Raw genomic sequence first — 26,154 nt, 5'->3', positions numbered from 1 at the left:
TTCCATACGCTATACACTGTGTCTTGTTTTAATACTTGGCGCATACATGAAACACACTGCATATTCATTACGTAGACGAGAAATGATTAAATATAAATAATATAGGTCCACAGCTATCTATGACACTTATGTGACTTACGCCTATGAAAATTGTGCATTGTCAATTGTCGATAAGTGTATCGAATGTCTGTAGATTTGGCAATTGTAATCGTCGCGAGGGCTACGTAAGTTTCTGCAACTCTCCCCGATATTAGGCAAACAGAATTACAGGCATCAAGTCTCCATGAGCACAGAAATGGCACATCTGGAGAAGCAGCGTCGTTTAAGATGTCGCTAAAGAGCGTACAGAGAAGGCACTCCGCTCTCGAGTCGCTGCAGGTAGGGGGGAGGGGGGGGGGCGAGATGAGGAAGAGCGCAGCGACCGTTGTCACGCGGCGCTCCTCCGGCGACGCTGGGGATCGTCGTCGCAAGAGGGGCGTTGTCGCGGAAGTGGCATTTATCGCACCGACGAGAATGGATGTCGCTAATACGATGATGCATGCTCGGCCGGGTTACGGAGCGAAACCGGCTGAAATTAGTAAGAGAAAATAAAAATGAGCGCAGCGAGGCGCGAACATCCCGAGGCTAGGTTCCTCCTCGTCGTCGTCTTCGAGGGTGTGCGAATAACGACCGCCGTCAAGAGCACGTACTACTATGTACTATACATACCAGGGCCTCACGAAGTGCGCAGTGACTTGGAGATGTACCCACCTTTTTTCTTTTTCTCTTATGTTGCAGTGTAGTGACTTAGAACACCCCTGCGCTTGGTTACTTTGCACGTTCCTTTTACGGCTTTACGCTGAGCGATGAGAGAAAATGCGCTTGCGAAGGTTGCGAAGGAAGGAGTCTAGGGCGAAAAGAGGGGGGAAAAATAAGTCCCGGGAGTAGAGAGATGATGAAAATTTATCGCCATCATACACACTATAGGCTTTTCGCGGCGCGTCTATCGCCTTATATATACAGTCCCGCCTCGTCGTCATTGTTTCTAGCGCGCTAGGCGTCTCTGCTCCTGTCCTTTCGTTTCTTTGCTATCATTTTGCACCGACGTTTTCGCTCCCGCCTTTGTTAGCGAAGCCTCCTCACTGGCTACCGAAATGGCTGCCGGGGCCTCAGCATGTTTCTGAAGAGGCTAAAGTCGGGACGGCGCCTCTTTTTTTTCTGAGAACTAAGACTAATGGCTGTCTGAGTTGGCGCTGATATTGAAAGAAAAGAATTCGCAGAAGAAATGACATTACAAGATGACTCATGGCGATTCATATCGTGTCGCGGCTTTACGGCGAGCCCGAGTGCGTCGTTTACGTCGGGTGGCTGTTGTGTGCTTCTAGCCTCGGCAAAAATAATCGGGCCCCACTGACCTTTCGCCCTAGTTTGTCGTACCAGAAATTCTACGGGGAGGATAAAATAGAGAAGGCAGGGATGTTAATCAGAAAATTGTTTGGTTGGCTACCCTACGCTGGGGGAGGAGAACGATATATAAAAAAAAACAGCGAGATAGGAAGGAAGTACGCGGTGAAAGCTTGTACGCGCACCGACAGTAACACGCATTAAAAGACGTTCGCAAAGAGAGTCGCCCTCAAGAAGCACAAAAGCGCCTCTACTGCTTTGTGGACCACCAAACGATGGGGATGGTACTCCAGTAGCGCCTACACAGACAGCGGCCGATCATCCGGTTGTGGCAGTGCGTTGGAGAGTGAACTCTAGAGAGACAGAGAGAGCGAGAGAGAGCAAGGATAGGAAAGGCAGGAAGGTCGGCCAGGCAAACATCAAGTTCGCTACGCTAGACCGGCGGTAACTGAACGGGTGAATAGAAACAAGAGGGAGAGAGTGCGCACTTTGTGGCCGTCGGAGTATGCACAAGAAGGCTATAAACGGAGAAGGAATAAGCTCTATTGGATTTCAACTTTATGTACTGGCTACGCCCCAGGCAAATTGAGCTAGATTTTGCGCTCTAGATGAATCTACGTGCAACCTATATAACATATCTGATTTCTAATGATCAAATGAACAATGGACGGATTTGCACCAAAGTATACGAAGCCTCGAAATTTGCACAGCGTCGCGTACTTACTGGATTGAGCAAGAAACTACTATTTGTAGGATTCGCATTATACGTATCAGAAATAAAAAAAAGGGACATGGTTCTGAAAAGAAAATTCCTTTGTTACCACGTAAAAACAACTTAGTGCCGCGTTTACTTACGAGCGTGTTGCACCTTGCAGTTGTTGCACCAGATCGCGCGCAGGAGCAGTGGGACCGAAGGACAGGCATCGTTTCCGTTCAGTGTGTGGCGTATGTCTAGGGGTACGCTCGCTGTAAGCGGAAACTAATAATTGCCATATCTGTCACGACAACTCGGGTAATCCTACGCATTATCTTAGCACTATGTTTAGCACTATTTATTTCTGAACCACTGATAGAGCCACACTTTCCCATAACAAATCAAAATAAAGCAGCTGATCGTCCAGAAACGCACAGTAGGTTAGAAGGGCGCTGTAGTGCAGGGTTCCAGACTAATTTTGATCAATCTGGGGTTTTATCACGTGCACCTGAATCAGTCCTATCGCAACAGTCCTATTTGCTGTCTCTCATGTTTGTCACATCCGCCACTGCTAGGTTATGCTTAGTATTAATATATTACGTTTTATTCTTGTGGTCGAAAGTTTGTTGATTGACCACTTGGTCTTAATTTGATAACACCCTAGCTCTTTTAAAACCACATATTATATGTATGTGGCCCCATTTACCCTCTGCTTCGGTGAAGATTTCTTGTTGTGACACGCTCTCGCTCCAAGAACTATGTACCAATAGGCCAGATTGTCGTGTTTGGGGTGGTCGGAAATGGCACTCTGTAGCGTTCATGTCACTATTTAAGTGACGTGGTGTAAGCAGACTCCTTGGCGGAAATTATTCATTCACTCATTCACAAAATTTGAGTCCTGAAGCCCAGTCTTTTCAGACCGAGGCGGGCCGCGTCCACGTCGGCACCGCCAGGCCGAGCCTGGTGGCGTCATCGTGGACCCTCTGGACAGCCCATAGTTGATCTTGATATGAAGAGCTTGATATCATCTTGTGCCAGTAAAGCCACTTTTCTTCGGGGTCGGCGAGAGTCGCGGGACAGCCCGCCAGCATGTGTGATGTCAATGATGCCATCGCACACGTTACATTCTTTCCTAATTTCTCTTTCGGGGTGAATATTATTTATGAAATACGGAGTGGGGTACGTCCCGGTTTGCAGTAAACGTAGCGTGACTGCCTGAGCCCTGTTCAATTTTACGTGTTGCAGTGGGAATCGCATATGCCTCAAGTAGTAATATTTAGTGATGTCGTTGTAACTTAGTAAGTAATCTTTATGCTCCCCGGAATGGTAGTGGGCGTCGGTTCGGTTCTGACCGGCACGGCAAGCAAGTCCTCGTGCCAGGTCGTTCGTCACCTCGTTGAGATTGGGCCGAGTCTCGTCCACTTGTCCCATAAGTGCAGGAAACCATCGGATTTCAGTTTTGATAGTTTCGACCATGTCGATAATTTTAGCCACCGTCCCAGTGACATAGCCTTTGTCAAAGCTCGTAATCGCTGCTTATGTGTTCTGCGTTTTGTCTTCACGAGACAACGATGCTCCTGAAATCACGTGCTTTGGTTCGATGGTTGAAACATTGGAAATCGTATGCAAGCGCGTGATCATCGGTTCTGTTTAGCTGATGCTGAACATTGGCACTTACATCATGTAGAAGGAAAGAAACGTCGCCATATTGGGGTTCTGCATACGGAAACATTGTGGCCACGCCACCGAGGAGTACTAGTTAGGCTCATGTGGAAAGCATCTTGGTATAATCATGGAGACACATATAATGCTGAAATGAATGATTATGTTAAGAATTCGTCTAAACTTAGCCGGTATGGTTGATGCTTATTCTGACCTCAGCGTCTCTTCCTGTCATGAAATTTTCATGCGTGCGAGCAAAAACTATCATCATCAGCAATGGCTCGTGCCACTGCTCGCGCGTTTGTAGTCGTCTCCTTCCCCCGCTGGCTCCGATGGCGCTCATCTTGCCAGCGTTCCCATACTGCCCCTCCCTCTGCGAAGGCGCTGACGGCACTGGCCCACTGCCAGTCGGTGCGGTGATTTCGGTCTCAAATTCTTTGTCTCAGTTTATCGCGAAACGAAATGTGTATAACGAACGAATGTGTATAACGAACGTACAACACGAATGAACGCGAATGCATAAAAATAAATGTGTGTGCATACTTTTCTTCACGATGACCACCGATCAAAGCAATAAAATTGTTCGTGCCGTTGTTCAACATTCTGTGTCACATCTTTGTCGTTTGCTACACAGCTTCACTGGTCACCCAACTTCACAGAGGGGAAGGACTCATAACTCTTTCCTTCCCGACTTTCATGGCGGGGAATCGTTAGCAGAGTGTGCGGGGGTTAGAGCGTTAGTACTGTCGAATAACCTCTGCGAACTACAGGTTAACTTCCATACCACGATTCGTTTATCGAGAACTGTTTTCCGAGACCTACTGCACAAAAAACAATTACTTGTTTCAATTAAAGGGTCAATGTATTTAAACTGCTGCTTTGAGATAAATATAGAATACGCTTATTGTGGAATTCGACGCTCAGGAGGAGGCACCCTCTACAGCTCGGAGCTCACGCACAAAGCAGTAATACAGAGGGGTGAGAGACCTCTGTACTTTGAAAACCATGCGGGGACCAGATAAAGCTGGGCCCCGTGCGAGAGAACTGTGGGACTGTGATTCACTGTTCTCCAACGCTTTGGCTGTGAACTGTCTTTTCTTCATTGCTCCTTGCTTTTGCAACGTCGTATGGATGTACTAGAAGCTGACTTCTCTCTCTTTTCTTCCTTTCATTGTTTTTGAGCGCTCACTGGTAGCCTGTACTACTCGTCTTAATTAGTTTCTTGAATGTCTTCTTTGTCCGCACTGAAGCGCCTTTGGGTTCTCGTGATTAGGTGGCGCTTTACCGCCCTCGCCCTCCGATTTCTTTCTCGCTGTTACTGTTTTTCATCAAGGTTTCTTTCACTATGCTTTCATGGCTTCTGGTTCTTTTCTGTGTAGCTTAAGTTTTACGTCTCAGCCATCGTGTTCTTCTTGACTCATCGGACCGAGTCCGGCATTGCCGTGAAAGAACGCGTCTGTAATTAAGTTATTTTTAGTTCCTCAGTACTCGACAAAGACGTGAGTTTGCTTTATCCTGTTTTATGCTTCTTTTGTTTGTATTTATTCGCTGGCTTTGATAATAAACTGTCCCTGTCAAAGTGAGTGCGCTTCTCGAACCCATTTTCTCAGTTTTTCGCTATATGAGTTCAGCGAAGGAAAACAGCAAAGTGGCGCTAAACAAAAAACGTCTTCAAGGCCACATATATGAAACGCAACGTTTCATGTTACGCACGTCCGCACGTCTAGTATGGTTTCATTTTATGTGTGGCTCGTAAATTAGGAACAAAAAGGTCAGACCAAGAAATCGGCAAAGCACAATTGCCAAGGGCGTAGAGAGCTTCTTTATCTTTCTATCGCGTGCTCCATGTACCCGTGCGGCAAGAAGAATAAGCATTAGAAAGAACAGCGTGAAAATTAGCATTTAGGAAAAGACGAAAAAATTAATCGATAAAACCGAGAACTCACAAAAAAGAGAGAAAAGAAAAATGCATATTTGTGGTCTTATCGCTTCATTGTGCACACAGCAAACTGCCGCGAGTTGCCGGCGTTAAAGAAACGTTGAAAGCAACTAAATAACGCGAATTAAACGAAATAGCACATCATGATAGTATGAATCAACTTTGTTTGCTTTCGTGTAATGTGCAGCTCGATGAGCGCGCTCTCTTTCTCTTCTATCTTGCCACTCGATCCAGGCAGCCGCCTGGTTCTCCTCGGCAGGAAGTGAACCCCAGATCAACCAGTCTGTCGGCTAACTCGCTCCAGTGCATCGCCGAGGTTTCTCCGATGCCAAACTCGGTTACCGAGAATTTATGCCAAAAGAAATTAAATAAGTCGAAGTGAATTGAAACACACGCCTCGCTCGCTTTCGACCAGCCGTAGCGATTGGTGATCTGGTTATTCTGTCGAGCCGTCACATCCGCTGTCTTTTGCAAAACAATGTCCATTTCTTTTTTTGGAGAGCGATGACGCACGTGCAGAAAAAGAAAAGAACAGTGAGACAGGGCACGTCGAGTACTTGGCTGCTTTCTTCAACTTGGCCGATTAAGCGCGGAACGGAGTGTTTAATATTATTCCATTCTACACTTTCTTTGCTATTTTTCGCGAAGTAATTGAAGCATGGAAAGCGATAAACGAGTGCTTTGACGTTGGCAAGGCGCTCAGCTCCAGAACTCTGTTACATGGTCGCTTAATATTGTGCGTAACTTAGGAAATAACTTTAAGATGATATTTCGAAAAAAAAGAATGAAGATAGATATTAGGCATGAAAAAAGCAAGAACCACGGATCCTTTTCTTTTTTTATGCTCCACAATACGAGACTGGCGAAGCGAGAAAAAGCTGTTGCGTCAAGGAACACTACAGTTAAATAGAGATGCTTAATTGTGGATCGAATATGCGGAGTGATCATCCCATCTTTTTAACTTCCTTTTGATGGCATTTTTATGTATGTTAGTTACCCCAGTGAAGGCTGTTTCTGCGCTTTATTAGTTTCCCTAAATACTCTTGTTTAATAAATGTACACTCATAGCTGAAAAAAAAAAGAAAGAAGACTCTCAAGGACGACTTCCCCTCAATAGTCGTGACACAAGAACCACGTTCAAAAGCCAGAGCATACGATAAAGGCAACTGTGTTAAAAAGAGAAAAAAAAACTAATACTCAATTGATGCTCTTTTATTGTGCCGTATGGTGTATTCTGGTAGCCTAACACATTCTTAAAATTTTGTAACATACAGATACTCGTATCGAATTTAGTAACGACGGCTTATTTGCGAATTCAGGGGTCATTTTCTGGGCGTGTCGTCAAAACCAGTAAGCCTCGTGCTGGCTCAAGCTATATGACAACCAAGCCAAACTATAATACATTACCCAGCGTATTGAAAATGCAGCGCCCAGAATATAGTGATTATTCAGGCAGCAGCCGTAACAGCATCATCATCATCACCACCATTATTATTATTATTATTATTATTATTATTATTATTATTATTATTATTATTATTATTATTATTATTATTATTATTATTATTATTATTATTATTATTATTAGGTTTGAGTACATATACATACATACACATAGGAGGAAAGGCAAGGTGAGGAACAGGCTGCCAACCGCCACCGGAAGGGGCAGAACGCCTGCCTACTTTTCAGAAAGGAGGGGACAGAAACAGAAATGGAAGATAGAAAGAAGGGGAGAAAAGAGGAAAGAAAGAGAAAGATGACAAATCTCAAACATGAAGCAGAAAACTCACAGCACAGGTCGCACACAGTAGGGCCGGTCACTGCAGGTCAGGCTACTAAAAATGTTGGAATAGTGCCAGAGCTATTGCCATTTGAAAAACTGTAATATGCTATGAACGTGAACTTAAATCAGTTGCTTCTGGAAAAGCAAGGAGAGCGCGACAAGCCTGACTGCGCCGAGACGCACAACCACTGGGGTACAAACATTCGTCGAGCGCCGTACACCGCAGGCCAAGGACATGATAGGCCCTCACTAGCAACGCGCGCTGCGCACTGAAAGCGGGACACTCCAACATCAGGTGCGGGAGTGTCTCGCAGCAACCGCAAGGCGTACGCGATGGACGGGCCACACGTCGTTGCCAGTACAGGCGTTCGAACACGTTCATAAAGCCAATCCTCAGTTTGAGTAGTAGTGCTCACGCACGACCACGCAAGCCTAGACCGCGAACACGGGCCGGGAACGTTCCGTTTGCGGCGCGCTGACCTCGATACTGCTTGAGTAGGGGGCAACGAATCAGGGGGCGACGAATCAGCAGGCGAGCGTCATCAAGCTTGCGCGAAATTTCAGGGCACACACAGTCGTTATGTGCGCAAGTTGAAGCCAGCCAATCAGTCTCTTCATTTTCGGCTATCCCTGCGTGTGACGGTATCCATTGGGCAACGAGAGATACCCCATACGATGCACTTTTGTTGGCAGAGCCATTAATGATACGCACAACTGCAGAATCAATCTGACTGTGTTGTAATCTGCTAAGAGCAGTGCGGGAGTCCGTAAAGATGACAATCTTCGATACGGGCAACTCCTCTTGCACGTATTTCAGTGCAGTAGTCGTTGCTAGCTCTACAGTTGTTGACGAAGCTGATGGGGTATATGATTCGGCGGGTGCACTGAAATAACTCAGGTGCACCACAAATAACCAAACAGATGTACTACCCTTCCTGACACTAACACTCAGGGATGTTAAAACAGGGCATGACTCGGATGGAACGACGAAATCCGACGTCATCGGTTGCTGGTGGCGTGAAGCGCGGTTGCTGGCTCCCAAGCTGCAATATATTTGTGTGCGTGTGCAAGCACAGAGGGAGAAATAGAGGTAGGAGATGCAAAGCGTATAAATTGAACGGAACAGTCGGAGGAGACAGGAAAAGTAGCTGTGGAAAATAATGAACCGCAAGCACATGCGTGAAGCACCTGGCAACGGTCGTAGTCTTCAAATCAGCCAGTATGCGTGTAAAGAAACACACCGGCCCCCTTTAAGCTACTCGGACTAAAATATAGATCGGGGCTATCAACCTGTAGGCCCTGTACAGACTGTATTGTGAAATAAACACAATTTTACATCATGGTGTGGCCTACATTTGATTAATCATCGCTCCGTACTTAACATTTGTATGTTAGCTATGTGAACACCGACGTGCCTAAAGAAGCATGCTGAATTGCAGCTACGGCCTTTGAATTTGTTCTTTTTCAATTCAGAGACACAACAGTTCAACTCGTCCAAACGTCCAACGGGCTTCGTATAGTGGAAAATGCTTAACTTGAAAGCAGGTCACGTCAGTAGTATTTTCTTTCACGGGTTAAAAAAAGAATCCCACATGGAGGACGAGATGCAAGCGCGCTGACACGTTTCAGTCACGAAGCATACAATATGGGACGCGTACAAATGCCGGTCGTTGTGTGACCTACATTGTTTCGCTATACTGAGCCCCAACTTGCCTGAATTTTCGCGTTTCCAAGTCGTTTCTTTAGCTTCAGTACATCGTCCGAAACTAAACTGTAAGTCTTTCTTCAATCGCTTTTCGTCCCTGCGCAGGTGCACAGTGAAGGCCCACTGTCAGAACGCCACGGGCACCTTGGCTGAGAGAAGCAGCTCGGCGCGTTGGCTCTCTCTTGGCTCGAATAAGTGCATCGACTTCCTCGCCGTGCGGCCAGAACAGCTGCCCTACAAGTCCATGTCCATGGTAAGAATTATTTCACATCACCATCATCGAAGGTCTAGTGCAAACAGAATGTGGTAACAGATAAACAAACCGGCTGCAGAGGTACTCTGTATATGAGCGTTTTAATTACTGCGAAAGGACACAAAAAGTTTACTCAGCTTCTTGAGATTGAACGGCCTGTGTGAACGCCTATGATTGGAACACCTTTTGTATTACCTGTTTCCTTTCTTTTTTCTTTTCTTTCGTTTTTTTTTGTTCCATTTTTTTTCTCCTCTCGCTCTTTGTCGTCTTTACAACACCTATATCCCGAACCCCAATGCAGGGTAGCAAACCGAAAATTCGTCTCTGGTTAACTTCCCTGCCTCTCTCTCTTTCTCGTTCTCTCTGCATCTTCGATCATGTCTCTCTTAACGCAAATAAAAGCAGTTGTTAGCATATCGAACATAAGGAGATGGTTATTTTTGTTTCTTGTGCATGGAGAGTATGCTCCTGGAGTCTAACAGTGGCAATAAAAAAAAGTTTTCGTGCTCATAACATAGAAAACAGTAATAAAAGCAGGATTGATAAGCGATTATGTGCCTTAAAATAAATTCAATTCTGATGGTTGACGTGCCAGAACCACGACCTGATTATGAGGCTTATTGATATGATTACTACCTTGTGAAAATACCGATTAACTTGCACAGCCTAGTTCTTTCTTTAAGTGCACCCAAGTGCATAAGTACATGGGTGTTCTTGAACTTCGCCAACCTCGAAATTCGGTCGCACGGGTGCGGTCAAACCAGCGATCTCCAGCTCAGCAGAGCAACGCCATAGACACCGAGCTACCGTGTTCGTAGCTACCCTCGCCTTTCAGGAGAATACATCGCGTTGCCATGTGTGAGCAAGCGGACGACTCATTACAGCTGTAGATTAGAGGTGTAACAGGTGCAACAACTCCATGTGTACGCAAACCACATGGGTACCAGCGAAAGCCAAGCAGACTTTGGATTCTTGGGACCGCAAGCCACTTGCGTCGCCGAAATTAAAGCGCACTATTGCCTGCCGTAACATGACGGCCACACGTACCAGAAGGGGAATGTCTGGGACGCTGGCACCGTGCAGTTTCCTACAATAATTACTAGAAGGAACTCTGGAGGTAGTTTCTACGGGAGCTGCACGAGGGGCGGTTCAGTCAGAATGGGAATCGTGGTTAGTAAATGAAATTGCCTAAACTTCGTCCTTCTGGCTTTCGATGGCTTCATGACTTTGCAAACTCATCCCTTTCAACAACCCCATACTGCGTTATAATTCATTAAATAAAAAAATAATATTGTGCGATAAGAGGATTCAAACACAGGGCCTCTGAGACACAAGCCCGATATTGAAACTATTACGCATACGCATGCACTTCCACGGACGAACGCGGGCAAGGCAGCGCATTGAGACGTTTGGTTAGTCTGGATTTCGCCGCCGCGACAGGCGGAACTACAGAAATTAGTAGCGATTATGCGTGTTCGCACAGCCTTACCGTCTTCCGAATTACAAAAAAACGCATAACTTTATTTGGAACTTACGCCACTGAATGCCAATAAAGCGCAGTAAATGAAGCCGCAAGGACGTCTGAAGCCACAAGCACGAAGATCAGACAAGTCCATGTACTAACCATCGTTGCCACTATGACTAAACGATCGTAGCGCCAGAGTTTCTGCTAATAATTATTGTACGAAACTAAATCTCTTACCTACAAAACAAAGACGCAAACACTGATCAGATTTGCACGAGAGGACGGAACGCTTTTTTTAATCGCTACTAGCCCAACTTCCTTACTTGTAAAAATGGAATCAAGTAATATTAGAGTCATAAAGCAATAGCACGAATAATACACAAATTGAAAAAAAAATAAAGAAAAGAACACAAGTTCTACGCAGAGTCAGATTAACGCCGTTTTTAAAAGAAAAAGAAAAAGAAACTACTCGGCAGCTCAATGGCCAACACGTTCATTCGCCCTCGACATCCTTCGCGTGAAGCGAAAGAAAGCGCTCGCCCCCACACTGTCCTTCCACTCACCCTCTCTAGATTTTGTACAGCGTGTCAAAAGGTTGCGCGCATTTGTAGCGCACTCGCGGGTTGGTCACATTTTGATGCTGTACACTAGGTACTCCACCAGAAATATCATTCCACGAAAGCTGTGTGCAGGTAAGGTGCAGAGCAAGGCACTTTCTATATATGACCCACGTGGTTTAGTTTCCACGTCAGCAACAAGGTACAGCTGTGTCCAGTCGTGTGGATACGGAGTCACCTTCTGCCGCACAACCCAACTAAACTTTCCGCGAGCGAACTAAAGAGTGCGAGAGATGAATGCGTTGAGCAACGCACACGCTCAAGTTGAACAATAACACTAGAGCTCCCAGTGCGCAGCAGGAAGTGCGCCGTACAAGATCGTACGAGTGGAACAGATATAACAACGCAGAAATGGACACGTTATACTAGCAGAGACGAGGCCGAGCAGAGCCAGTGCATAGTAAGAAGATAAAAGCCTCTTTCCAGCTCTCTTCCGACAGGCCAGCTCCTCCAGCACCGGCTCAAGTGGTCCCGTGGCTCAGTCAACTCGACTAGCTCGGCACCTCTCTCCCTCCCCCCCCCCCTTTTTTTTTCTTGCGGCCTGTGCATCAACATATTAATTGAGTTAAGGACTCTGCGAATGAAGGCGCTCTTCTGCGGCTCGCTGCCCGATAAACCACAGCCAGCCAGTGGCGGCGGCGGCGCGCTGAAGCTCCTCTGTCGCCTTGCGCCTGCTTCGCTCCTACTTGCAATGCTTTTGGCTTCAGTTATGTATTTCGATTGCCAGCAATGAGAGTATGTGGAGGACTCGCTTGTAGTTCCCCTCATTTTTTTTCTCTCTTTCTCTCGTCTCTTCCTCTATCTCGTTTCTCGTAATACTCGCCCATATTTCCTTTGTTGTCACCCTCCGCTTCTCTGGCTCATAAATATTCCCCCGATTATCATCAGCGCTTACCCGTGGAGCGGGCGGAAGGCGGTTCGTGTATTTTTCGTCCTCCTCCTGATCCTAAGAGCGCATCGGCCCCTACGCCAAAAGAGGATTCGGCGTTGGTCGTCCCTACCGCGCTTTCCTTTTGTGTCTGAGGCGCCGAGACTTGTTCGCTACTAATTCAATTGAGCCTTGTTATGACAGTGGTTCGAGACCTCTCGCCAAATGAAAGCAGCGTTCCGTCGGCTTCTCTCGTTGCTCTTTCTGTTACTTATTTTGCTTTCCCTACGGTTGAGCAGCGCAAAAGCTTCTGGTTCCCACACGCTTCTCGGTCCGCCCCATCGACGCGTTGCACCCAGATTTCAGTCGACTTGTTGAGTCCCTGCAGGTGTGGATTGCGAGCCCTCTCTGAGCGCGGAGCAGCAAAACATTGGGCGCGAACCGCCAGCCAGCACGCTAGACAGCGGCGCTTAAACTCAATAACACCGCGAAGGCGAGCCAAGACAACAAGGCCGCCGTGTGCTTCGCGGCGCCGCCGTGTTCCGAAAGCATGGCCCGCGAATCTGTGCAGAGTAAATAAAGAGCATTCCGGAATTCCGCACGTCGCTAGCAAAAAAGAAATACGGCTGGCGGCGGACAATCGTAGGATGGGACGCAGGTGCGAACGCTGATAAGGTGCTCACGCATGGCGTAGTTCCTACGGGGCGTCTATAGTTCATTTTATCTTATCCTTGTTTCGCAAACACGCAAGCTGGCGCTATGTTTCTTTCATTATGAATATTTAATTAAGTTATAATATTTATAGGGAGGTAGGTAGTGTTTATCGATAAGGATGAGCTGTTAACCTGGATGTTTCAGCAGTATATGAAACGACTGCAAACGCTGAATAACGTCGTTCGTTGCTTAATCGCACTTACTTGAATGTGTTATCGCGAGGAAACACGCACGTTTTGTTCTTTGTTTTTATTGTTGGCTGCAGAGAGTATTATTTCTTTTGTAGCGTTTGTAACAATAATTTGCTGTAGTCACGTCCAGAACCGAATTACTATATTTTTTAATTATTGCTATTATAGTTAACACGTATACTGAATTTGAGGGAACACCAGGTCCAATATTATGCTTACTTCTAGTGAGTGTTATATAAGTTCAGTGTTTGGAACACCTTTGACAAAGAACCAGGTGCAGCAAACGTTGACGCCTGGCAATTGTGAGAAGCAAAAAGAAAACATGGGAGCTGGCAGGAAGAGGCCACCTTAGTATACAATGATCCTTACGATCGGTATTCGAGCAGTATATGCGGCTCCACCGATGACTCAAGTTTCCCTTTCGAGTTCCCCCACTGAAGGATAAAGAAAGAAAAATCTGCTCAGGCTCAGCCGACAAAACCTACACTCGAAGTAATGTATTGTGCCACGTCAGACAATCGCCCAAGTTGAATGCAACGAGAACAAAACTTGAAATTTAGTCACATTTTTTTGTCTTTTGCACAGGCACTAGCATTCGAACTAAAGCAAAGGAACGCAGTGGTAACGTCGTGCCCAACAGTAGCCAGCAAATTGGGGCCCTCGTCTACGAACAAGTATTCTGTTGCCGAAAGATCGCCAAGTGAAGCTTTGAAGAACAGAAAAATGAAAAAACAAAGTGCAGTAATCTGTGCGGCAGGCCCATGTCTGACGTTGACAAGCCTGCAAGAGGAACACCTTATTGAAAGAATTATCCTTCCTGTCCTTTAACTCTTTCACCGGGCCTCCCCTTTTTACACTTGCAAGCTACATTCCCTATTCTCGCACACGGCACGCAGGAGGGCGCAGCCTCCGTAAAGAAAATGAGAGAACGGAAAGGCGCTCGGCTGCTTCGCCCACTCAGCCACGCGTCGCTCGAGCAAGAGAGCTTGTAACGCTCTTCCGATCCGCGCCGCCCGGGACTGATGGCTCGGTTTGGCTAGGCTTGAGGTTCGCTGCCGCGCCGGCGAGCACCCTTAATTGGGAGTGACAGTTTCGCAAAAGCGTGCATAATCGAATTTGATTGGACGAAGAAGAGCGCCCGCCGACGCCCGGAGATGAGGATGACACTGGCGGCGCTAAATACGGAAGCACTGCCGCCGATGCAGACAGCGTTGCAATAATCTCCCCCGACCCCCACCCTTTCCCCTTTCCGAACCCTCACATTTCCTTCCACCCTCTTTACCTCGGTGACTTGCTCCGGCTTTCCCCTTGTGTGAATGTTCACGGCACGTTGCTCTGCGCAGCAGAGAGCGAGAGAACGACATCCAAAGGGTAAACGCCTGCCTGACTTTTAATGAAAAGGACAGGCTCGCCCACGAGAAGCGTACAGGGTTACGGTGCCCTCTCGGGCGTGCATAAAACTGTCCGAAGACGCGCACGTCGGCGACCTCGTGCGCACGAGGACGGCGCGCGGCTTACTTACAACGGGTTCTCTCCGCATCAACTCTTTGGCAGTGCAGCGCCGTCGCCTGACTTGTGCGCCCACTTCAACGGCCGTGTCGGGTTGCGTGCAGTTTTAATAGATCCGCGCGGAAGAGCACAGCTACAACCTACATGGCGAAACGTTTGCCGAGACCCTGCAACTAATCTTTCCTCATTCGGCTGTCCCACACTCTTGAGTTCGGTTAAGTGCAAAGTTTGTAATGCCTCGTAACGAGCATAGTCCTGAGCAACTTGCGGCCATGTCCACAAGGTTGCCCTGGCTCGAAGCTTTTGGTGCTCCGTCGAACATGTGGCAGCAGCGCCAATCGACCGCAGTATCCACAGCTACTCTGGTAGCGGAGGTATCTTGCTAAAGGTTTGGACTATTTTAGTTGAGGACTACAATTCAAGGGAGACAAGCAGGTACGTCGAGTCACTGCTCCTCAGTGAGCGTCCCCAATAGCTCAAAACTGAAAATAAATGTATCCGAGTGAACCAACTATGTAGATAGCGCCGGTTACCTTCATTTAGGTTTCGAAACGCACCCACAAGGTACTTACTATATGTTCAACTTCTGCTCCCATGGCTGCGAGCGGCTTCATAATAGTGTTGAAGTTTGCACAGTTGGCGCCAAAAGAGCACAAAGCATAGTGTCTAAGATAAACATTAATATTTGCACAGCCTTGGCACGCAGCCTTGATTTCATATTTCCAGCCTGTAAGAGAACAACATACCGTTTTGCTGGTTACGGTCAAGAAGAGCTCGGTAATTGATTGTTTTTTGTAAATCCCACGATCCGTCAAAATTTAACGCCATCCACACATCACTACCTAGAAAACAAGTGACCGAGGTCAATGCTGCGATGTGGTTGAGACACATGTAGCGTGGAAAATGCTTCTTTTTAAACTGCGTGGAGTGTATACTCTCACAGGCAGAAAACAGCAGTGCAATTTTCCTTGCACTGACCTTCACCCAGTACAAATGCGCGTCCCTGTTGCAGGTGGACCTGGTGATCAACCAGCTACCGCAGCTTCCGTACGGGGCGCACTACCTCTGCGTGTACGGCAGCAGCGCCCCGATTCAAGCGCGCGTCACGCACTTGGGCCTCGCCTGCATGTCGCCGCTGGTGGCGGCTCGGCCGCCCATCGTGCCGGGGAGAGGTGCGTGCGCAGCGCCAATATGGCAGCGTTGCCGCCACACTATTAGGCCTGAAGCCCCGCTTGGACAGAGGGCACACGCATGTGCAAAGCACGGACGCAAGAAAAACGAGGACGACGACACAGACGCCGCCTACTGCCGGCCTTGTATTGCACGCCTTCCTTTCCGCACTGTGAATACCTGTCCAATTTTCCCAGCTTCCTGTCGTGAAAAGATGCCCTCTGAGAGCGTGATTGTATTTAAGCCAAGCTTCACTAAATGCCGCAGCTGAAGGAGAATAGACTGCTTTTTGCACATATTAGATAACATCTCAATAGAAAGCATCACAGAAAACATCGCAGGATGAATTTGACAATTTTCATATTCGTCATATGCATAAATTATTCATGGTCTACTTATCGATAATATAGGAGACTATAGCATCCTATTCCAGTAGCGTGTCAGAAGTCAGGATCATGAGTAGCCTACGTGAAAAAGGAAGAAGAAAGTAACGAGCGTTGCACTTTCTTTTTTTATTAATACGATATAAGGAGATGCTGGCGCACAATTTCAGGCGCCGGCTACTCCTTAGCTCTTGAATGGGTCTAGCCTGCCACATACAGGGTTCAAGATTACACGTAAAATAACCTTTTCATACAAGCACCAGAAATTGTCAAGCAACGTTTTCACAGTAACACTATGACGTAAGAAATACATGGTACATACAATATACAAATTAAATGACTTCACAGTTCTGTAAAAGATAGTCTTCAAAATAGAAATCATACAGTGGCCTAATAATACAATCTTTAGTTAACGGGTGGTACAAACATTGTGTAAATGCATTATCACATATAGTCACAACAGAACAGCCAACGCAACCTTATCTACAAACGCATACATATACACAGCGACATTGAAATGAAAGGAACAGTAAAAAAATTGGCATTGGCTTAGCTCAGCTATGCCAGGATATACGTAGCGAAAGCTAAGGCATAGCATGGTTAGTCCTGGTTAATCTTGATTGCAAGTCCAGGTTAGCCTGGTTGTCTAGCTATGTTGCGGCGTTTAGCCAGTCATTCGGCGCGCTGTTCGTCTGTTTCATGGGCGATTCGCTTCCTCTTCATCTCGTTCCGATGTCGATTTCAGGCCTCTTCTTGCTTATCAGAATTTGTCGCCGTCCGTACTGCCGCCTCAACTGTGGTTGCGGCGCACGCGAGCTCTCTTTTTCAATCCTCCGACATGTTATCAGGCATGCGACGCAGCTGACGAAGCGAGCGAAGGCGAGCGCAACGACGAGAAACGCGGTGTGACGTCATATCAAACAGTGGCGGCGGCGGTAGGCGCGGCGCTGCGCAGCGACGGAACACCTGTGCCTAGGTACTACTAGCCGCGGCGCATGCGCAGTAGTGACTAGGGAGCGAAATAGAGAAATATCCCCGGCGACGTGCGTGTTGTGACGTCATGTGCCTCCTCGGAGACCCTCGACGGTGAAATCACAAGTTTGCGGCCAGTAAAGCTTTCGCTTTAAAGCGCTAATAACGGCCTACAATGCCGCTGTCTTCGAGAAAAGCTTCTAATTCTTTTAAAATGCTCTTCTGTAAGGCTGTTGTTGGCCAAAGACCCAAAACTTTTTTTAAACTGAAAGGTCTGTGGTCTAATGTAATTAGTGTTGATTTAAGTCGGCGTCTTGGTGTGTCGCGATGTGGGCAATCTAGAAGGAGCTGATATATATATATCTTCATCTACAAATCCACAATCCCATTCGGGTGATGCACGTGGTAACGTGCATCACATTGATCACTGCCTCAGATAATGCTGTGTGTATTGAAGTCTCCGCTTATAACTACATTAGAATGAGCTATTTTTGAAAATGTCCACTAGCGCTTCTACTGAAATCCGGTTTGAAGGTTGCAGATATAGATTAATCACTTTTATATGGAGCTTCCCAAAGGATACTTTACATGCGATGAATTCTGGAAAGTCTGAATCGTTGGACTGAATTTGATAAGATGGCGTGTCCTTTCTGACGCACAGGAGCACTCTGCTAACAGCAACTTAATGAGACGCCTTGTATATCACATAATTCTAGAGGAGAAAATCTTCACTGATTCCCGCCTCTTGAATGCAAAGTATTGGAAAGTTGTATTGTACGAACAGTTTGCGAAAGTCAGCACACTTCCTTCGAAGACTGTTGGCATTCCGCTGAAATATAGAGACGGTTTTGTAGCGGTTATTAATGTACTGCTTATTGCAGTTTTGGCCCGGATTGTTTATACAAGAGTGCTTCCAGAGGCAACAAGGCTTTCGCTTCTGGTAGGTTGTTTGCCTCCGGCAGAGCAGATAGAATTGCCTTAAGAGCTGTGAAAAGCATTGACAAAATCAGTTGCACCACCGATGGGGTGGTATGGCCGCTATTAACTGGTTTTACATCTTCAGTAGTTGCATAAGGTCACTGAGAATAATGTGTGCGAATATTGGAGCTTTCTGGTGTATTACTTTCTGCCTGTTGTCGTGTGAGTTTCCGTGGCATTGACGCATAAAACTGGGAGCTTGACTGTGATCCTCTTGCTTAGTCTCTTGATTGCACTGTGGGTTGTCCTCTTGAGGAGGAATATCTTTGTTCTTTATGTTTGCTGTTGTGGTTCCGGTGCGCGCTGAGGTGGGTGACATTGCACTGGATGAACAATCTCAAGGTTTGGGGAGGGTTCATTGCGTCAAGGTTGTCTTGCGTGGATAAGTTCATGTCGATGAATGTGTACCGCTGCCTTGTTCTGAGGGCAGCCTGACTAAAAGACGGCATGGTTACCCGCATTGGTGTCACATTTAGGCTGATGGAGTGACTTGTACTCCTTGTGGTCATGATCTTCTGAGCAGATGTTGCATCGACGTGTGCTGCGGCAGTTTTTCGCTATGTGCCCAAATTGCTGGCAATTACAGCAGTGAAGTGCTGGTCCTAGATATTTCTCGGCATGATGACTGGTGAAACCTAACTAAATTATTCCTGAAATAGTGCGATCGTGTCTAAAAGTCAGAATTACTGTGTGAAGTGGATGCGACTTTAATGCTCCATCTTTCTGGCGGTAATACTTTATCTGTCTGCGTGACGATATAACTCCTGCATCTTTCAATAAGTCTAGGAGTTGCTCGTCTGTATACTGCAGAGGCACATGTCTTTCTTTCCCAACGTTTCGCGTGTATGACTATGGAATGAAGGGCTTGACTTCCAGGCCGCCTACACTTGAGAGCACCATGAGGCGTTTTGCGGATGCTAAGGAAGCAACGCTGATACTGAAACTTCCATCTCTGGTCATCATGAAAGACCATATATTTAATTTGGCAGCGAAAACAATTTCAGCAGACATTGAGGTTTGATTCACTTGCCAAAAAAGTAGTACCTTCGCCTGTTGGGCGAAAGACAACCGGGATGCCTTCTGCTCGTTTTTTCTTATATGTGACCAAAGTAAATGGTGCATCCTCCCCCCTCTCTTCTTCATCACTTGGCTCATAATTCAGTGCTGTATCGTCGTGCTTGCTGTCTTCCAGACGAGATTTCTTGCTCTCGGCTTCACCGTCAGCCATTATTCTTGAAGTCGCCGAAGTTGATTCCGAGTTGGGCAGAACCAAATGTGCCGATATTATGAAGCTTTGTGACGCCTGCAAGCCCCCAGGTTTTTCATTAAAGACTGTAGTATCATTCATATGGGTTGCTTCACTTGGATGTGCATAAGGCTCATGACCAATTTCTCAGCTTCCGACTACGGTAGTGGCAGGGTAATGGCCAGGTCCTCAAAAAAGAAATATCGTAACTGTAAGGCGTCCTGCCCGCTAAATCTTCACACGACGTCTTGTTAGTCAATCGTCGTCAATGCTGACCGTAAATGTCCGAAAAGCAGTAAAGTCAGAGCACCGCACACAGACAGCGACCAAACAGATACACTTCTTCTTCTTCTTCCTCCCTAATAAGCACTGCGCTTATTGTGTGTCTCTGCTAACGAATGGTAAGTTTTCAATCTACATTAAAACGGAAATTCGAAGTAGTTGCTTTTTCATCATAACTAAATCCCAGCTCATTAGACAAGGGACGACCAAGGAAAATAGACAAAGATAGCGCTGACTTACAACTGATTTGTTGGTTCATAGCGCACATACTGTACAAAATACGCCCATAAAGTGTGTGTTCTGTGACAATAAGTCATTTGGAAGTCAGAACTCTGCGTATCTTGTTTCTGCAGTTGTACTTTGTGTAATACGCCAGGCTTCACTAATTAAACCTATCAGCGTAGCAGCGCCATATTACTTCGCACTGCAGCGAATGCTGCATGCATGCACGTACATGTGTACTATAATTCGGTGTTTACAAAAAGTTGCTGGTCAGTTTCCGTGTAACAGTGCCTGTACCAACAAGACCAGAGTACAACCTCCTAAACACTATAGCATCATGCCGAACTGGCACAACTCACGGAAGAATTTCTTTATAATTTGTTGAAAGGTCTTTCATTCCTAGTATTAGCAACATTTTTTTTACGCGTGAAGACATACATTTATCGAGGCAAGTGCATGGCTCCAGAACGCGCCTCCGATACGGCGCCGCTCATTTCTTCGTTACAAACTTTCTTTTTGCATATTTCCAAGCAGACCACGTCATTGTGGACTTGGCTGTGCGCTCCAGTGAGACCGACACCGACTTCATTCACAGAGAGTTCGCCTTCTTCGACTGCAGTGTTCACAAAACGTACGTACATCGGAGCTTGTACGAAAAGAGACAATAATCTTACTTTATTTGTTATTTTTGAACGCATCACCTTCAAGTGCTTTCGATATTTCTCTTGCCTGTGCACGCCACAAAAATCAAGCGCTCATGATCACCTCAATATATCGCAAATAATTTTTAATTATACGCACGTTGAGCATCCCATGTACAGATAATCTAATTATTTACTTGGGTTCTAGTTCAAGTTGAGAACCAAATAAAAAATTATTTCCCTACAGCTCCTATAAGGTCTCTGTGAAAGCACTGAAGTGGGTCACTTCGCTAAGATTGATTTGAGTAACTCGAGGCTGCAAACACATGGTAAAAAACACTCCGAGAAATTATTTTAAGGAGGCTTCCATTCCGGTGACTTCACTTACATGTAAGCATTCTCGTTATTGAGTGCGTGGCATTCGAGTAGAGCCTTGTGAATAAAACCTATGAAAGAATAAACTGGGATAAAAAGAAACTCACAGAAATAGAGAGCTACAAAATAACAGTGTGAGCTTCTGGAGCAGTGCGACAATTCAGATACCTTCTAATCGTATGTTTCTATTGTATATACGTGCAATTTTCTGTCAACACTGACAGTTTCGAATCTGTCGTTGTTTCAGCTGCAAGTCTTGTGTGATGAGCTCGTGGCCCTGCAATTGGTGCCTGCACGAGAATTTCTGCACCAGCAACGCTACCGACTGCGCCCGACGCGTCATCATCGGAGAAAGCGTGCGTTTTTTTAGTTCTTTTTACCATATCATTTCTTTGAGGAATCAAGACCGCCAGATAAATCTCCAGCGCTAAGTCTTTGGAACAACACCGTTGAGAAACCCTTTCTTCGTGTATACAACCTACGGTAGCTTCGCGTTACTATATTTATTCTAATCTAAGCATTCAAAAAGGGAAGAAAACAAAACAGTAACAAGCAGCTTCCTCGTTCTAAAACCTATAGAGAATGCGATAACTGCATGAAGCGTCACGCCAACTGACGTAGTCCGCACTGCCAACACATGCCTAATCAAGCATGATATCGAGCGGAGCCATCAAGTGCGCACCATGCTGGTAATGCAAAATTTAGTTCGGAGCGAAATATTGAGCAATTGGTAATAATTTCCGACTGCAACAAATCGGCCTTATAAAGCAGCGTACTCAGCTAAGGCGGACGAACCAAGGCCAAAGAAAATTTTTTACCATATGGATTAGTTCAAGCTCCTACTTTGTTCTCCAAGCACGTTCGTGAAATGTCGAGATTAAGCCGCCACGCTGGCTTAGCGGCTAATGGTGTTGAGCTGCTAAGAACGAGGTCGCGGGAACGACTCCCGGCTGCGCCGGCCGCATTTCGATGGGGGCCGCTGTGGAGAACGCCCGCGTCTCGTGCGTTGACGGTGCGTCGAAGATCTCATTGCGGTCGAAGTTAAACCGGAGTCCCCCACTACGGCGTGCCTCCTAATGAAATCATGGTTTTGGCACGTAAAACCGAAGAATTGAGTTCAATTCAGGAGCAAGATTGGATGCCCCCTTTGATAGTCCACCAATTAGTGCCAGTATCATTAGCACGGAATGGCGCGATGTGAAAGCGTGGCTGAGCCGCTTTTAACGTTATCGCACGAGTGCCGCTCGGTGAACGTCACAAAGGCCGTTGCCGCCATGCTTCTGCTGTAATCCGGGCGCAGGCCTCAAACAAGCCAAAAGCACTTTGATCCAACGAAGATGACGTTCCCTCGAATGCATCCGTCGTTATTGGTAGCCGCCGTTGGGAAACCGCAGGTTTAGGGCGCACCATAACGCAATATGTTCTATCACTTTTCATACTTCTTATTCATAGCTCATCTAGGTTGCGCACTTTCTTAGTAACTGTCCCTGTGCTCACGTGCTTGTTTTTGTCATCTTTTCTGACATTATTATGAATTTTTTCCCTGAATTTTTCTTTCTGTTGCCGGGATATCGCTTTTTCTCTATCTTCTCTAGCATGCGAGCATGCGCAGAATATTATAATGCCTCAGTCTCGGACGGAGGAATTGTGCATGCTTGGCGGGTTTCCGTTCTCACCTGTCTAAGACGCTGTCACTACGTGACCAACTGCGTGATTTTGTGGCCTCTCGCAGAACTCTCACAACTCACTCATCAAGGGTCGACAGCACTGTCCAAGCTTCAGCATCGACGATGAAATTCTGCTCCCCCATGAGGCACGCAAAGAAATTGCCGTTGAAGTGCGAAATATATTGACACCCCTGGTACGTGTATGTTTCTCTTACTGCTTTCCGGAAACCATAGGAACGATATCATATATTTTATTATTAGTAATATCATTAAACTTACGTTAGGAGATGTTCTTCTTATCCGTGATGTGCGATAAGAATAGAAATACCCTGAGACGACAAAGCCATACAATTGAAGGAGGAGCAGGAAGAGAGAAGCTCACATTTTACAAAGTTACACTGAGGAGCGCTCATCGCTGAGCTAGTCACAGGCGGTTATACAGGCTTGTTCATTTCAAAACACGCAGCAGTGCCTTTGTAGGCTTGCACATAGCAGGCGCACGAAGCCACGGGGTCAAGATGCTCTCCTTTGTAAAGGGCTTGTCATCTAAGTGCCCCAAAGCTATCCGAATGACACTCCTCTCATCTTCGTATGCCGGGCAGTCACACGAGGGACGTTTGGTGGTTTCCGCAACACCACATGTCCTTTGCCCCTTCCCCAGCGCAGGGCAGCCTATTGACCGAGCTCAACCTTGTTGACGTCCCTGCTTTTCCCTTTACGACTTCTATCTCTCTCCGTCATACAATTTCCTTGTCGCGAGCTCTCGCTGCAGATTCCTTGGCGAGCTCGCAAAGGATAGTATATTCGAAAGCGATAAAAATAATTTTTCTTATCTTCAGAAACAACCGCTATTTATTCGACCTCAGCAGGCAGCACGCTTTAGAGAATGGCGTCTCTAGACATGCACAAACGCCGTATCGCGTATTTAATGCCGTTAGACATTCAGCGCTTCGTAGAGCTAACGAGGTGAAAGGGGGGAGGTCTCGCAAACACAGAGTGGCCAAGGTATGTTCTGGGAGGCGTCATACTAGTTCTTTTCTTACCATGGAACTTGCTTGCGTAAAAATGAGGAAGCATGCTCTGTAGGAGCAGGGCAACCAGTAACAAACGAAAACGCTGTCTGGGGGCTGGAGACAACCCGGGAAACCTGTAGCTACAGGTCATTCGTAGTTACCACAGTGAAGTGAATAGGCTTATTTACTGAGCAGTTATGACAATCGACAGTCGACTTTCCATTGTTACATCTCTAATGTTGTTAAATAAAGAGTCGACCGCTCCTCCGAACGCCTGATCTACACTTTTGTACTTCCTCTGCTGGTGTATCCTCTACACAACAATAAGCCCCCCCCCCCCCTCCTTTTTTTTTTATTTAAGCGAAGGTGCTCTCCACGAATACTCAAAGTACAGAAAGTTTAACATTTTCTGCCAGTTATGAATAATGCGAACGGGGCATATTCATCTCTAGACCTCTCAATGCGGCTTCATTACGCCACGTAAAACTCAATATACGTAATAGAGTGCTTCTGAAAAGTCCTTTTTAGAAAGCGTACAATGATGAGAAGAGCCTGCAAATGCGTTCAAGGACATCAGACCTGTCATTTGCGTCGCGTTCCTTGAAGCCTAAATTGATGCGGCTGTTGTTTCAAGGGTATTGATTCATTCTGAGCGGCGAACCGGGCTTAATGGTCTGGAAGGAAGTCATTTATTTTCTTTATTCGTATAAAAATGGAGAACACTTTTGTGTCCGATCCTCCCTATGTGTCGTTATACGTTTCTTCCTTTCATTATTCACACTTTTTGCCGTAGGTGAACTAGAAACGAGAAAGAAAGACCACTTGATTAATGACATTTTTCGCGCGTCGCATACTGGGGATTCTTCTAAACTCCTTCGTGTCATTTATAAGAAAAGAGTGCTACTCTACGCTACATTTATCATACAAAAAGAAAAGCGAGATCTAGAAACTTACAAGTTGAAAGAAAAAGAAGATGGTAAAACGCAAAGCGTTGGATCCGTTCAATTTGTAGCTTCTCTTTTAATCAATACAGTTGTGATCACTGACACGTTCAACTGAGGCTATGTTTTTGACGTAACTCAAGTGCGTTTAGGCGAAAAGGTGCTGAATGTAGACGCCCTACGAAATTCTCAAATTTTAATGTTAGCTGAGATTGCTTAACTTCATTAACCAAGTTAGGCAAACTTTATGTACGTTATTCAATTGTATAAATCACTCTGTCTCACTCATCTCCACAGCTACTGCGTCGCTTACATACTACGCTTAGATAGTAGCCGCGACGCTTATATATAGTAGCTCGTAGAGGGGGAGGTCAGGGGCGGTGGGGGGGAGCGGGGTGGTGTGCTTTTGTGTTGTTTTAGTTGCTTTACAATATCTATTGCAGCTGCAAAGGAAATTTCGAAAATAGCTCCACTAAGAAAGAGAAGCCTGTTCGATAAAGTAAAACAACGTGCGTAGGTTTAAATTGGAAAAGCAGCGCAATATTTGACCGGAGCGGACGCCTTATCTTTTCTTTTTAGTACATACTGCTTTCTGAAAAACAAGCAGGGGGGTGGAAAAGGGAAAGTGAATGAAACTGAGCAAGTTATACAAAAGGATATAGCAAGCATTACCACTGACACAAGAAATAGACTAGCAAACATGATTAAATATACGTTGGGTCAAAAATTTCACAGCTCTGTAAAATAATTTTAGCACATGAAGAAACAAGAAGCAATCACAAGTTAGTTCACGAGTTGTAAAAATATAGACAAGAGTATGGCATTGTCAACAATGAAATTTACCCATAATTATATATGTCAGGCAGGAAGCCCACTTGTTGAAAAAAAAAAAACATTTGAAGGCAGTGCGTTCCGTTCGCTTCTGGGTCAGGGGAAAAACGAGTGTTTTTAAAGGTCAGTACGTGCAAAGAATGGTGTCAGGTCGTGGTTCTGACTATGTCTGGTCTCCCTGGAAAAGCTGGGAAAAGGGTATTTACTAGGATTCGTATTAAACTGCCGAGTGTAGAGCAAGAAAAGAAACTTGAGCCTGGCGATAGTTCTGCGCTGTGCCAAAAGCGAGATCTCGTTACTAGCCGTAAGTGATGAAGGCGAGCCAAGCTCGTAATAGGCGTTAATGTGTGCCTTAGCATTTTCATTTGTTCCGCAGGAAGGATTTCAATGCGTCGTCGAAATTGAAGGCGCCCGGGAGCGGGTGTTTGCTCGGCTCCGGGACAACAAAGTCATCTGCACGGAGAGCACGGTATGCATCACCGAAGGAGGATTGTGCTTGCTTTCGCTGCTGCGACAGTCGGCAATCGGGTTAAAACGTGGGTCCTTGGGCGATGTTAGAATTGGAGCCTTTGTGCATATTCTTGTTCAACAAACTGTTTTTATGCAAGAACAACTGACTTTCGATTTGGGACGTTGCTAGCTGCAGGCAC

At 46.1% G+C, this 26,154-nt stretch overlaps 1 protein-coding gene across 1 annotated transcript in view; it reads left to right on the top strand.

Moving 5' to 3' along the window:
- LOC142585938 (plexin-B-like) overlaps positions 1–26,154 on the top strand; it is a 547,589-nt gene that overhangs the window by 429,410 nt on the left and 92,025 nt on the right. Inside the window, exons 11-16 of the mRNA XM_075697062.1 lie at positions 9,272–9,419; positions 15,796–15,955; positions 20,571–20,667; positions 21,300–21,408; positions 22,785–22,913; positions 25,881–25,973. Coding sequence (XP_075553177.1) covers positions 9,272–9,419; positions 15,796–15,955; positions 20,571–20,667; positions 21,300–21,408; positions 22,785–22,913; positions 25,881–25,973 — 736 coding nt within the window. The remainder of the gene's footprint in view (positions 1–9,271; positions 9,420–15,795; positions 15,956–20,570; positions 20,668–21,299; positions 21,409–22,784; positions 22,914–25,880; positions 25,974–26,154) is intronic.

The sequence above is a fragment of the Dermacentor variabilis genome, chromosome 6, assembly GCF_050947875.1.
Source record: "Dermacentor variabilis isolate Ectoservices chromosome 6, ASM5094787v1, whole genome shotgun sequence".
Classification (NCBI taxonomy): domain Eukaryota; kingdom Metazoa; phylum Arthropoda; class Arachnida; order Ixodida; family Ixodidae; genus Dermacentor; species Dermacentor variabilis.
The sequence above is the reverse complement of the archived record's forward strand: the minus strand, read 5'-3'. Positions and strand labels throughout refer to the sequence as shown.